Raw genomic sequence first — 14,822 nt, forward strand, 5'->3', positions numbered from 1 at the left:
CAGTATTAAATACACACCAGATTTCAATGACTTAATTTAAAACAGGCAAGATGTCTCATTTAGATTTAATAAAATGCATCAGTTACACCTGTTCCTTTTTCATGTTTTTTACAAGACTAGAAAATTTAAAACTGCTTATGTGATTTGCATTTATGGCTTGCATTATACATCTGTTGGATAGTGCTATGTGATCCATAAAGTAAACTACTGATAAAGGAAATAAAATTCTAAACAAAGAAACTTGACATCCTCAAAACTACATTAAAATAGCTCACGTTCTGACCTTAAAACATGTTTGGTTTGTTTGTAAATGGTTGTATATAAACCATATAATTCAAAGTATATCATGCATCAGAAAAAAACACAAGAAAAATAGACTGCAATTATGTATGTGTAGAAAGATAACATTGCAAAATCTAAAACACAAAATATTCATTTAGTTATGTGTTTTCTTATCTAAAGGGTAGGCCCTGCCTGTGATCCCTACAACCATGTTAATATAGATATTGAGATTACAAAGGACACTCTTCTCCTAGATAGTCTGATAGTTTGTGAAAAAATTTGTTTTCTCACTGAAGAATTTAAGTCGAATCAATACAAATAAAAAAAATACAAGAATATTTGTTCAAGTTCTTCCATCCCCTTGTAAAAAGAAGACAAAAGAAAACAGTATTACCCCTCCCACCAAAAGGCCACATAAACCATCTGTTCCTTTTCTTTTTTTAAAGTCTATATTTGTCAATATTGGGATCAGACAAGGGGAGAAAAGCCCCAAGTACGGTCATAAGTAAGAACGATACAATAGGTGACTCTAGTATTTATTGTTCTGAGGTACTACTATAGCCTGCCTTTAGGTTGATAACTTAATAAATCAGTCTTTATTGCCTGAAAGTGTTGATATATATATTCCAAAGTAAACCATCTATGATTTTATCTGCATTTTCTATGATTACTCTTTCATTTATATTTTTAAAATTCTGTGCCTCTTCCCGGAATTATCGCCACGTAAATTCAGAATACAGTAGTTGTTCCCTGGGGTAAGGGACCATTATATGCCAGGAGTCACCATCAGGTGGGGGTGTACTTTGAAATGTTTTTCGTGTGTGTGCGTGTGTGTGTGTGTGTGTGTGTGTGTGTGGTTATTACCTGAAAATATCTCCTCTGGAAGTTCTGTAAGGGTCACAGCTGGACTTTGACGTGTGGGTCATATCTGAGGGTAAATCCCCAAGGATGTGTGTGTGTGGGGGAACAACAAACACCAACTTTTAAAAAATCTAAAGCAGAAAAAGCTTGTGGATTCTAAACCTGTGCTGTCCAGTATGGTAGCCACTTACAACCTGTATCTACTGAGTATTTCACACATAGCTAGTGTTACTGAGAAACTGGATTTTTAATTTTATTTAACTTTAAGGTAGATTTTAAAACTGACACTGGATTCCATGAACGAGAAACTTTTAAGCATGTTTGGGAAAACCTTGGATTTACTTTTTCACCTGTACATTTTATGATACATAAAAGCAGATCTAGTATTTCCAAATAAAAATTTCAAATTGAGATATGCTGAAAGAATAAAATACAAGCCAGATTTTGAAGAAGTACCAAGATAAATAAAATAGCTCATTAATAATTTTACATAGATCACATATTAAAATGGTATTTGGATATTTGGGTTGAAGTGTATAAAATTGATTTCACCTGTTTTTAAATATTAATGTGGCTACAAGAAAATTTAGAATTCTATCTGTGGTTTATATTCTATTTCTATTAGACACTGCTGTCTGAAAAAGAGGAAAACACATGGAAATAGCCATGAGATACCAAGATTGTAAATGGGATATGACAACAAAAGTGAGACACTAATGGCAAGTGAAGAATTGGTAGCAAATAAAAGAGAAACAGGTCCTTAGGTTACCTTACTGTGTTGGCAGATGACTAGTGTATGTATAATGCCTAGACTAGTTTAAGTGCTTAGGATTGAAAACATAATTTTTAAGACTTTTGTGCCTTATAATCAAAGAAATTTTAATTATTACTAGTTTTATCTTTAAAAAGTGTTACTACACTTTCATCTCTTTTTAGCCTTCCACATGGTATTGAGTACATTATGTAGAGGCATTGAAAGAATTTTACCACAATAAACCTTGAAAACAAAAGATACCAAAATTATAGGACGGAAAAGAATGTTAAATGAAATTTAATTTCCAAGGTTAGAAATCTTACGAAGCAGAAATATGGGCCACTTTGTTATGTGAAATCTATTCCATAACCTAAATACTAGATTAAATTAATCCATTGGACAGTTTGTAACAAATTGTATTACATTGTATTTGCCATGGAAGTTCTATTGCCCTCATGTTGAAGTTAAATAGCCTTTCTCTCCACATAAGTAAGATGCAAGTTCACTGTAGAAAAGTCAGAAACACCAAAAAACAACACGGAGAAAATAATAATCATTTGTAACTTACACCACCCAGAGATAATGACTATAAATTTCCCTTGTATTTTCTTTCAAGGATATACAGTTGGTTTTTAGACAGGGTTTGGTATGTCTTAATAAGCACCACATCACAAACTCTGTATTTAATACTTTTCACCCATTTCTTTGAACTCTCTTTGGACTGGTTTCATAACCCAGACTGAGGTTATCCATTATAGAAACAAGAACTTAATAAATGATGTCTTGTTGGCTTGAAAGTATTATTCACATAGATTTCCAAAGTGACAAAGATACAACCGGGAAGTGTTTTATTCACTAGAAAATCTTGAACATTTTCTGACGCTACTAATAAGATAGAGTATGGATGAAAGAGAAAACATGAATTCTGAATCCTGAAGAGCTTGGGCTTATTAGTACTTTCAGCGGAAATCATGAAGGGGCACCTCATCAGGCAGATTGATGAAGCCTCGTTAGGCAAAGGCTTGAAGTGTTCTGAGAGTAATGCCTCACAGAAAGCCCTGTGACCGTCCAAGTGGAGGGAAGACAAACATGCCTACCTGTCATTGCTACCTTTTGATTGGAGGAGTTTGTATTTGTTTCCTCTTTAAAAGGAAGATGTACATGCAAGTATAAAATCACTTGGTAATGTCAGCAGCGCTAGGTCTGAAAATGTAATCCCAAGGGCTTGAAGTTAGGCAAGCTCCTTGAGATGAAGTGGAGTGCAAAGTGCCCTTCATCTATTCTTGAGATATTTACTTCCATCCTCTGGCTTTACTCTAGCTACTGTCCTTCTACTCAGTCTTGCTATTCAACCTATTTTTAGGTGAGTTGAAAAATAAAAACATGCATCTTGAAGTCAGGAAAAGCAAAGGCTCAGTATAATGTTCCGGAGCTTCCTGTGTTTATCACTTTTAAGACCATGAGGTACCTAAATATCAACAACTCCACTGTCCCTTATTTACCTTCCACCTTATCCCCATAATCAGGGTAATTCAGTGGGGGAATATGCTTAAGTCTCCTGATCTCTGAGATAATTGCTGGATTTAGATCAGTGTCAAAAATCCTGAGAACCCTTAGAAAGCTTAGAGTTTCTTCAGGTTTCTGGTCCAGTTGGCAGTAAGGCAGACTGGTGAGGAAAAGTCAACCAGGCTCCCCAGACATACACGTGAAGGTACTAAGAACTTCCCATAGGCCTTGAACTGGGTTTCTCACTGGAAACCTGTGTGCTTGATTTAGGAATTTGGTATTTATTCTGATTCTCATCTAAAATTCCATGGAATGTGTTACCTTGAAACAATGTTAAGGATAGCTCCCTCTTCACGATTTCATGGCGATGTTGAACATCAAGCTGCAAAGGATTTCAAAGATGAAGACTGAGGCTATAGTAGGTAATCTGATGGACAAAGTGTATGTGGTAATATTAAGAATATCTAGGGTACGCTCAATTCTAAAGAACCGGATTCATCAATGCCTCGTTTACATATTCATATTTGTATTCAACTAATACTCATTTTTCCTGTGTCAGGTGTTACAACGAGCTCTATGCACAAACAGCAGATGTGATTTCTGACCTCTTGGAATCAGACTTAATTCATGGTTATGTAATATCCTTTCATTCCTACAAAGCAAAAAGAGAATGGGTGGTGATTCGATGTAGTTGGAAGTGCAAACGTAAGGTGGGGGGTCAGGAAAGTCTTGAGTAAGTGATATTTAAACTGATGTAAAATTTTGTGATACATTGCTAACTGTTGGGAATATGAAGACAAACATGGCATAATCCCTGTCCTTGAGGAGTTCATGTCTCGGAAAGTGATGTGCAAACCACTGACAGTCCTCTGTGAGATGTGCTTTATGGAAGCACATGGATTACTTTGGACCCTGAAGGTTATGGTTAATTTGGTCTTAAAATCTCAGGAAAGACTGTATGAGATGAGATGGCTTCAAGTGTGGATTTTGAAGCACAGTCATTTTGAAGGCTAAGGAATATTACTAGGCAATCAAGACAGGAAATAATACAACAAGTAATGGTTAAGAGTAAGAAAAAATCCTGTATGTTCGGCAAACTCTAAGTAGAAGAGAAGGCCTAGGAAGGTAACTGGCCAAGGGTGAGGTTGTGTATAGGGTGGAATGGTAAAATTGAAGGCGTATGAAATTCTGTATGAAGGAGTTTATATTTCTCTTTTAAGAGTGGAGGAACCATTGAAGTATTTCAATTAGGAGTTTGAAATGATTTTTGTAGCCTCATCATTCTGAGTGCAAAAGGAAGGATGCATTTAGTTTATGGAAAGGTGGGATTCAGAGAGACTGATTAGAAGGCCATTGCAATAGGCCCTAAGAGAGGAGGGCAGACCTTCAGCTGTGGCAGTAGCCAGGGAGATGTAAGAGATTTAGAAGTGAAAATCAATGCTAATTGAAGACTGACTGGCTAGGATAGCTGAAGAAGAGAGAGGATTCCAGCATAGGCTGAGATTTCTACCTTCTAGGTAACTTATGGTATCCATAGAGCCATTGCTAGCTTAAGATTTGGGGTTTGAATCCTGGCTCTACCACTTACCAAGTAACGAGTTGGAAGAAGTTACTTAAGCTTGCCTAGCCTCCGTTTTCTATGTCTATACAAAAATGGCTGATAATAATTTTGTGAGATTTATGGGAAGGTAATTATGAAAATGCTTAGTGAATTGCCTTGCCCATAGTCTGCATTCTACACGTATTTTCTTCAGTTTTACGCATGCTGAGTTTAAAGCTGTTGTTTTACGTCTAGATGGATATATCTAGTATGTATTCATAAACAGAGGGTAAGCCTTGGGAAGGGGGTGCAAATAAAAGCCTAAGCATTTGGAGATGTAATTATTAGATGATAGTTGAAATCACTCGACTGTATGAGATTCCATCAGGTATAAGAAAGAAAAGATTTGAAGTAGGTTCTCTGGCGCTCAGTGTCTAAATAAGTCGGCAAATGAGGAAGGAGAGCCTCCCTAAAGTGACTAACACATGGTTTAAAAAATAAGATCAAAACGTTGAAAATAGGAGCAAACATAAGAACAAAACCTGCCTTGTGTAAGAGGTGTGCTTTAAGAAAGAAACCATTAGACTCTGACAAGTCTTAGAACTGACAAGTAACTTGAGGAATAAAGAGAACTCTTGGAATATAACAATTAAGAGATCACTGACAACCTTAGAGCAATTTCCATATGGTGGTGAGGAGCAGAATGCAGACTGCAATGACTTGAGGGAAGAATAGAAATGAAAAAATAGTTATAAGATGTAGAATGTTCTTTTAAGAAATTTGGCATGGCGACTTGGGGTGGTAGGTAGAAGTGGATAAAGGATAAAGAAAAGAGGCCTTAATTTATATTAATAGATACTGACAGAAAAGATCTAGTATTGAAGCAGAGGGAGATAAGTGATGGGAGATAAATAATGAAGGAACATTCTAGAAGAAGCTGCAGCTCAGGAAATATAAATCACAAAAGAATGCATTTGCCTGAGATGAAAGAAGGTACAACCTCCCTTTTAGTGAGAATGTGAAGGAGTAAAGTTGGAAAGACTATCAATAATTGGAAATTAAGAAGCTTCCAGTATCAACCCAGCTATTGTTTTATCCTGTTATTAGCTTTTATTTTTTGTGTTCTAATAATGTATGTTTTGAGTACCTTAACTGGATTGGCTTGTACCTTTTAATGTTATCTCCACATAAAATGAATTATTAAGTTTTCATTTAGTAAAAGAGAGGTGAAACCTCACCTCTGTCCTTCCTCCCTCTGGCCCCCGAAAAAAAGAACCTTGGAAAACACTGATTCTTAATAAAGTAGCCCCAAGAATGATAGGGTTGCAAAAAATTACACCATCTGTGCCAGGGTCTCAGACTATCAGAGAAATACGTTACTCGAATGACTTATATATCGTACAGAAATATTAAAGTTAAACTTTATGCAGTGTTAACATCAGGTCATTGGAGTATATTTTAGCTCTAAAAATATGATTGTTCCGGTAATGAAATGATTTGTACTGTTTCAGTATTGCTATAAGTGAATTTTTGGTTGAGTTGTTTGCTTGTTGGAAAATGGTTTTACATATCCTTTTTATAAATGTTAACTGTTAGCTCAAGCTTAAATTAGGATAGTAAGCAATTAATTTCGTATCATGTTTACATTTGAAAACAGAAGTACCACAAGACCTTTCCTAGTAGATGAACACATAGTTTAATTAGATCATCTTCATTTTATTGTATTACAAACACATAAAAACACAAAACAACCAGCCCCTCCTCCTACTGGCGATTCTGGAAATAATAAAAGCCCAGGCTCGGGATTTATATCATAAAGTAATTACAGTAAATTCTGCAGGTAGAAGAATCATACATTTGAAGAACAATAGTCCAAAGTTGAGGGGAACACATCATCAGGATCTCAAACTCTTTCAAAGGAGTAAGACTATATAGAACAGTTATATTTAAATTTTACCATCATGTGGAGATTTATAGTAGTCTATCCTTGGTCTTCATCACTTTTTCTCTACCTTCTACCTGGATGATCTCAGTCATATTTTCAGGGTCACTACTTAGTTTGTTCAAGTGCTTTGAAATACGTTTCACTAGCTTTGATCTTCTTGCTATATTCTTAAATGTAAATCCAAACAGTCAATGAATATCTGTTTTTGATAATGCAACAAAATCAATACTTATTATTTTCAAAACTTTTCCATCAAACTTACTTGTTCTCCTGTATTTCCTACTTTAGTAAAGTATACAACCAGACACTTAATCTGGAAAAAGATCGTAGTTTCACATTCCAGGTAAACATCAAAGTCAACATGATGTATTTCATTCTAGGCTTTTCCTTAAGCATGGCTGTTTTTTCAATAGCGCTCATACCATTTAAATTTCTTTAAAGAATATTGGCAATTGTGGGTTATTTTTTTTTCCTATGTCAATATTGGTAATTTGTACTTGTATTAAAAGTATGCAGTTTACCCAAGTCTTAAGATTATTGTGAGAATTCAGTTAGATATAGATAGAAATCACTTAATAGGCTGCCAGCCATATAGGAAGTAGTCAATAGAAACAACTCAAAGAAATAGAAATTAATATCTAATTTAGTGATGGAACATAGATTTAGAGGAAAATGGGGCAATTCTCAACTACTCAGAACTAGTATTTTGGATGTGTGTGTGAGATAGCATGATGAAGATTAAATGCTATGTATTATCAAAGAATTTGTCCACATTGAACCAAATGATAAATATGGAAACAGTAACAAAATAAAAAGATAGAAATAAGAAGCAGCCTCAGAAATTGAAATATTCTAATTACAGCCATTCATGAGAGTTACCAACCATGCATTTTTTTATTATCATGCAGTGTATCATCTTAATGATGCAACATCCCAGCATTGATACAATGATGCAACATCTCAGCATTCCATTCTGTACAGCTCTGGGTATATTGTTTGCCCTTTTATTGCTTCTATTGCCTCAAGATAGCATAAGGATCTTTACTAGAGAAACTTTATTTCAGTTTTAAAATACTTCAACTTTATGACCACAAAACAGCTTAATTCCGAGTTTTCTGTTCTGAGTCAACACTTAAGAGAATTGTGAAAGACCTTCTGTCTGTGTCCATGTATTATCTTATTTCAAAATCATGCTTCTCCTTCTAATCTATCCTCTCCATTAATTCTTCAAGTTTCTTCTCCAAATATTTCTTTAATGACTTTCGTATCGCCTTCATTTTCCTCCGATGAGACACGCAAATATGGAATCTAGAGTAGAGAAACAACATAATCCCGACTTCAGTATTAGTAGGCCAACTCTTAAAGACAATACATAATCATGTTTTTTTCCCTTCCTTCTCTGGATACTGCTCCAGGAGTTTTCCTCATACTCAACTGAACATCCTCCATTTCCTGTGGTTCAACTTTTATCCCATAAACTTCCATCCATTTCATTCCTGTCAGTATTGTATCCCAAACTTTGAAATGACTTCTTTCCGCTTATTGCTGTTGGAAGGTGGTGCGGGGCGGGGAGGGGGTTGGACAGTCTCTTTGCCAAAGGAATGCTTGACCCGGTGTGTGTGTGGAGCGAGGAAAACTCACAGTAACAAAGCACTTCCCAACATCACAACTTCTGTTAGCAATATCAGAAATAATGCAATCTCTCGACTCTCAACCTTCTTTGAATCCTCTTCTGGAGGGAGAAAGAGCAAAATAGAAAGTGAGTTTGGGGGAGGAAAAATACTAACTTGAAACTTGATCCATAGTAGATGACTCTTTTTAACATCAGACAATGTGCTCTGTTCACCACTTCCACCACTGTTTTCTAGTTATTCTGATCTTTATTACTCTTAGAGCCCTAGGCTCTACAAAATATTTGCCCCTACTTTCCCTAGCCTAATTTCTCCACCTTTAGTCCAGGCTTTTTATTTCCCAGCCCTTTAGTTGATCCAGTGCCCAGTAATTAATCTTGATATAAATTTTGCCCAATTAAATTATTGCTTTGATTTGTGACATTAGCATGATCTGCATAGAAGGCGCTCACCAAATATTTGTAGAATAAATGAATGGACAACTCAGTACCTTGATCCCTGGCCCTTCCAAATGCCATACTACATACAAACTTTGTTACCTCCACAATACTCTCCTCTGAAGCATTGGGAGGTGATGCGAAGACAGGTCCAACAATCCAGGATAGGACCTTCAGTCACGACTGATAAAGAGAAGAAAAATAACAGAAGGGGACCATGCATGGAGTTTTCTTAGCTCAGACATCAAGTATGGATTAGATCTCAGGCATTTTCAGGACTCTTAATGTTACATTGCTGTGAATTTCTTCTTCCCCTAGCAATCAGATTTCTTGATGGGTCAAAACCTTCTGTAACTTAAGTCAGATCTCTGGGGAAGAAGGGGGAAAAATGATGCCTCAGTGTATATTGGTCCTATGGGTTATAAACTATACTTTAGAAGGCCTCTAAGCACCTCTAAACTCTGTGTGTTTGAGATTTCATGAGATACATTTTGCTGTCAGGTCTGATTGAAATTCCCACCCCCATAATGCCAACTCTAGGAATTGTGTTCTCAGTGTGATAGGTGGGAGAGATATGGCCCTATAGAGCAAATGAGATGGGAAAATATGGATTGAATTCTTATGGTGTTCCATGTGCTGTACTTACCACAATCTTCAGAACAAGCTAAAAGAGAATCAGAAAGTTCTAATGAGCCTATAATCAACTTAGAGTTTGCCATAGTTATACCCAGTAGTCTTCATTTGGTTAGCCATGGAGTTCCAGCCACCCCTCCATCCATTCTAAATAACTGTAATATGAAACCACCTTCCTCCTCTCACCCTCATTTCCAATTCCTTTCACATAATTTCAGTGTTGTTAGATAGACATCTTTTATTACCAATTTCAGAGAAGTTCTTTAATATCTCTTTCAGTTTGGATTGCAGGTTTTGGCGGACATCGAGAAGCTTGCCTTGAAGGATAAGGGCACCTAAGAGGGGGTGGAAGGGACATCAGAAACTAGGGGTAGCCTTTCCCTTCAGAATTTAATCCTAATTGTTTTGCCTTGTTTTTCCAAGGGAATTTTCCTTATATTTGCTTGGGCAATACAATCTTTTAATATTGAAACAGTATCTCACCTTTCCATGTTTCATTGCCCAGTTTATAAAGTTCGTTCTTCAGCCATATTCTCAACTTGATAACCTTATGAACAGCTAGAGAGGAGGAGTAAAGGTACATGTAGGGGAATAATTACATCTGTGGAGGAAATTATGTGGACCCAGGTGCACTCTTCCCTGCCTCCCCTTCTCCCTTTAACCCACAAAACTCTCAGGGACTCAAACTTCCCTCACCCAACACCCGAAGCATCTTGTCCCTGTGGGAGACCTTGAAGCTTAAATGAATCATCTCCTTAATCTGCCGTTCAAGCAGATGAACTCGGCCGGGGACTTCTGAGGGAACCAGCTTTCCCAGCAAGGACCTAATATCTTCTGTGAATTTGGGGTCACATTCCAAGCAGTCTTTGACGCCATGGAAGGCTGCCAGGGACAGGGGCAGGAGCAGGAGCAGCCATAGGTCTCCCATTTCCTTGCCCCAACAGCCGGTTGTCCTGGCAACTAGTTCACCTAGTTCCTTTTTTTTTTCAAAAATCCAGGAATAAGAGCTTTGTCCTGGATAGTCTTTCACCTTCCCCTCCATTTCCATCCCACTTCTAGGCAATCTCATTTCCCTAAGGATCTTCAGTTTTCTGACTTTTATCCTTCATTCTAGAGAGAGGGAACTGCCAGTTGGGAAGAAGATACCTGAGTTCTGAGTGCAGAACACAGAGCGAGAGAGAAATCTTGAGCTCACACAAGCAAAGTTCCATGCAGAGACATATCTCAGAAAAAGGTTTTCTTCAGGTTTCTCCTTTACTTATGTCTTCAATAAATTCTCACGTCCCTCCTGACCATAGGAGTAGTGTCTCAAGAAAGAGATCTCATAGGACCTTAGAGACTGCTTAGCCAAAATTCTGCTTCTGTAGAGGAGGTGACAAAAGCCTGGAATATTGAGTTGCTTGGGGTCCCAGTCCCTAATGGTACAAGTATGGTTGAAAATTACCCATGGGTGTCTAGATGTAATTCATACCATTGATGATAATTTTAATGTAATTGATAACTTCTCAGAAATTTAGGCTATCTTTGTAGGATGATTTCCCAGCCGTGCTATATAATCTTCTTAGATCATTCTTTTTATAAAGAGTCTGGAGCAAGGAGACCAGAAAAAACCGTCGAGGAATATATGATAAGCGAGACTCCAGTAACACCCAGGGTTCATTAGTGGGTGCATCTTACAAGTATTAAGGATGAAATGCGAGGCATGTTAGAAAACAAGCACAATTACCATGCGCTGCTGTCTCAGGCCATCATGGAAGGAGCCCAGATAAACAGTTCAGCTTTAGGTCTCTTTGAATAAGAATGTTCTTTGTCATTTGAAGAAATTAAGGTTGCTTTACAGACTTTTCAGGGTACCACTAACCTCTTCTCTGCTATATTGCTTGTATGTCTGTGACCTCCTGGAAACCAGGGAACCCTGGGAACTTAAAAGGTTAGTGGTAGAATTGAGAGCTTATGTATGGGAAAGTTAGGCAGTGAAAAGTTGTGAGGGAAGTACAAAGAACTACTAATTATATGCCTGCCATGTGCCAGATATGGGACGTGCTAAACACTTCTGATAGATTATTGCAAGTCCTGATGGCACAGCAATACATTTGAGAAAGTATCCCTGTTTTATAGATCTGTATCCATGTCCTTTCTACAAAATAATTTAGTAGTCATGGAATTAGGATTTGAATTCAGGTCTGTCTGATTCCAAATTCTATATACTTCATTCACTGTCAACATTTTTTGGGATAATGCAGAAAATGATTTCTTGAAATTTGGTAAATCAGATGATTGCAAGGGGAGGGGGCGATTCAAATCCTCTGATGATCCAAATCTACAGCTCTGCTCTGATTTTATTTTCCCTTGGCAAGATGATCTCATCTTTAGATGATCTTCCGAAGGATTTGCACATGCTGAGGTCTGAAGGCATTTGAGGTAATGGGATTAAACTAACTCTGGAAACCAGAATTGGAGACCAAAAGGGGCTAAGACTTGGCAGGCAGGTAGCCAGGTGTGAGGAAAAACTGTTCTTTAAGGGAAAATATACATTATAGATGAGATGTTTTCCAGTTAACAGTACGTACTTTTACTCTCAGCTTGGACAGTTAAAGAGAACGTGATGGTATATTACTGACTAATTCTGTTCAGTGGTATATTATCTCGACCCAGACCATGCACCCTACTATTTTTATCCTTGCCAGCTTAATTTGCAGTCCAGGCTTTTTAGGATGCAAGAAAAAACGATTCGACTTCTGGACAGTCTTGGGAAGACTGAAAATAGCAAGCCACTTTCTAAAAAGACAGAACTTGTAATTGAAGGGGACATATAAGAAGGAAAATAATAGAAGAAATAGCACCCTCTTGGAGGAAACAATGGAGGAAACAGTAAACATCATAATGGAGTGAGCTAGTGATAAAAGCAGAGGTACACACATTTTCTCCCTTCTATAGGAAGACCGAGCAACGCTAAATCTGGAGGAATTTCTTCTAGAGAAGCTGGATCTAGGACATTAGAAACAGCAGTTAACAAATACATGGTGGGAAGTGAGAACCTGGCAATAGTCACGACGCTGTAGGAGAAGCATCCTGCAAGTACTGATGATGGAGTAGGTGACGTATAAGAAAATAACTACAGTTATCCTGGGCTAGGTCTTTAAATTCAGTAAATGTCAACTCTTTGAAATTTGGAAAAGATCTGTGTGGAAATTGATAATGTAATGATCGTATTACTTAATTAAAATAACGATACTTGTGTCTAGGAGGCAAAAGGCTAATACCCAGATCCTTCATTGATTATGCTAATATTTGTTTTCTATTGGCATAGAGGGGATAGGGTTTATCATCAGTGTGAATCTGTGGAATAGCTAACCAAACTCTTTATTTGCTTAAAATAGTGTAACATATAGTAGCACACACATTCATAATATTTTGCCAAATATATGTTTATTCATTTGTAATTCTTAGATAAGATTCCTGGGTTATTCACAGATATAATATGTGTTGTATATGTTCTTTTTCTACAAAACAATTAGTCCTAATATTTAGTCCCTCTTAAGTGCTAGAATCAGTTGTTTTATAACATTTGGCCTTTGTTACAAATCAAATGATACAGTGAGATTTAAAATCTAAAAAACTAGTCTCATAGAGAAGAGCAAGAAGCTTCTTAGCAATAATTTTCCCTCAATCCATAGCAAATCTGGTTCCCAGATCCATACAAAAAAATAAAAGTAATGAATCTCTGTGGCTCAAGCTTCTTATAGCCTCTTTTCTTGTGGATTATTTATCCCAGCTGAGCCATGCTGCTTTGTTTCCCCAATGGTAGCACTTCAACGGAGGCCCTAGAAGTTTGGCACATAATCCAGATAACTGTTGTAGTCAAGTTGAGATTAAATTATTTCCTGGGACTAGGAAACCCATACTTGGTGTGCGGCCTTGTTATAAGCTATCTGTCTAGGCAGCATAATAATCATAATTATAAATGTTGAAATACTTACTATATTCCAGATCCTTCACATGTATTTTAATATTTTCTGTATGCCTGTCCATTTATGTTCCATTGTCATTAAACCAGTTTTTCCCCCATATTCCACTCATTCTTTAGAAAATGTCATAAGGTTGGAACTTGGAAGACTTTGAAGGAATCTCTCTCTGGTAGGAAATCAAACGAAAAGAAAAGCTGATCCTATAGGTAGGGATGGGAAGAACAGGGGAGATAGTGGCAAAAGATTTATGTCATAACCTCTTCTCTCTAGACCAAGGCCCCAGAAGGGGAGATTATATTAGTTAGGTTAAAGGGAATACTACAGGAAAGGGTGGTTTCTGTCCTGCATCCTTGAGGAACTATAAAGGCTACACACACCAGTTACCACATGTGACAACTGTACCTGAGGAAAAATAGTAGTGTGTCAGGATTGGCTAATAGAAGGCACTCCTGAGACCATGCTAGTTACCTTGTTCTGTGGAAGCACCACTCAGCTTCCACTGAATGCTAGGCAAGGATGTGCAAGTGAACTCAGGATCTGACTGGGAAACTTGCCAGTGTGTATCATCAAGGCTTCAGGTAATGGGACCCTGCCTGAAAGATGGATAGCAAAGTACTAGGTCAGGAAAGGAAAAGGCATCTGCAGCAAGCCCAAGAACTTGATGGGGCCAAATTGTCAGGAAAGACCGCCAGACCCTGAGGAAATAGAGAACAGGCCCAAAGTGCTCCACATGCAGTTTCCTAGAAAATACAAGAAGATTCAGAGATGGGGTAGTACCAACCTCGCCTTAGAAGATACCGACACATTAGCAAAGAATAAAACAAATATACTGAACATTAAAAAAAAAAGTCATCCAAGGGAACACATATTAATGAAGAAATCCACTGGATACTTTAGTGAAGAGGAAAAGGCAGGGGTTTTAAATAGGTTTTAATTAGGAAAAGTTCACGGTGATTGTACTTACTATCATTTTAGTATGCTTGATAAGATGGATTGAATTCACAGTTGGACTGGTAGTTAACACAGCCTGATTTTTCAGTGATTAGGACAGTGTTTTCTTAGGCCCAAGAGAGGTCTAGCATCCCAGAGTTACTCAATATTCATGGTTCCTCATCAGTTTTAGGAAGATAGAACCAGTTGGAATAAAACAAATCAGTTGTATCTCCTGGCAAAGCGCTACGGTCAGTGGAAAACTTGCCTCTATATCCAAGGGCCCCTTCAACCATGGGGGTATCTATGAATTGATGTAGCCCCCCCCCCATTTC

At 37.3% G+C, this 14,822-nt stretch overlaps 1 protein-coding gene across 2 annotated transcripts; it reads right to left on the bottom strand.

The window, feature by feature from the left end:
* Positions 1-8,021: 8,021 nt before the first annotated feature.
* Positions 8,022-10,517, bottom strand: IZUMO3 (IZUMO family member 3). Of its 2 annotated transcripts, XM_034663827.1 has the most exons (7): positions 10,286-10,517; positions 10,073-10,147; positions 9,835-9,924; positions 9,603-9,620; positions 9,059-9,139; positions 8,530-8,620; positions 8,022-8,196 (listed from the first exon to the last, which is right to left on the bottom strand). In XM_034663827.1, exons 1-7 carry the CDS (start codon positions 10,515-10,517, stop codon positions 8,091-8,093), a joined length of 693 nt encoding a protein of 230 aa, XP_034519718.1. In that variant the 3' UTR covers positions 8,022-8,090. The 2 variants fall into 2 exon arrangements, with proteins under 2 accessions (XP_034519718.1, XP_011220194.1); XM_011221892.2 differs by lacking the exon at positions 9,603-9,620.
* Between the last annotated feature and the right edge of the window lie 4,305 nt (positions 10,518-14,822).

Source organism: Ailuropoda melanoleuca, chromosome 7 (assembly GCF_002007445.2).
Source record: "Ailuropoda melanoleuca isolate Jingjing chromosome 7, ASM200744v2, whole genome shotgun sequence".
NCBI lineage: Eukaryota > Metazoa > Chordata > Mammalia > Carnivora > Ursidae > Ailuropoda > Ailuropoda melanoleuca.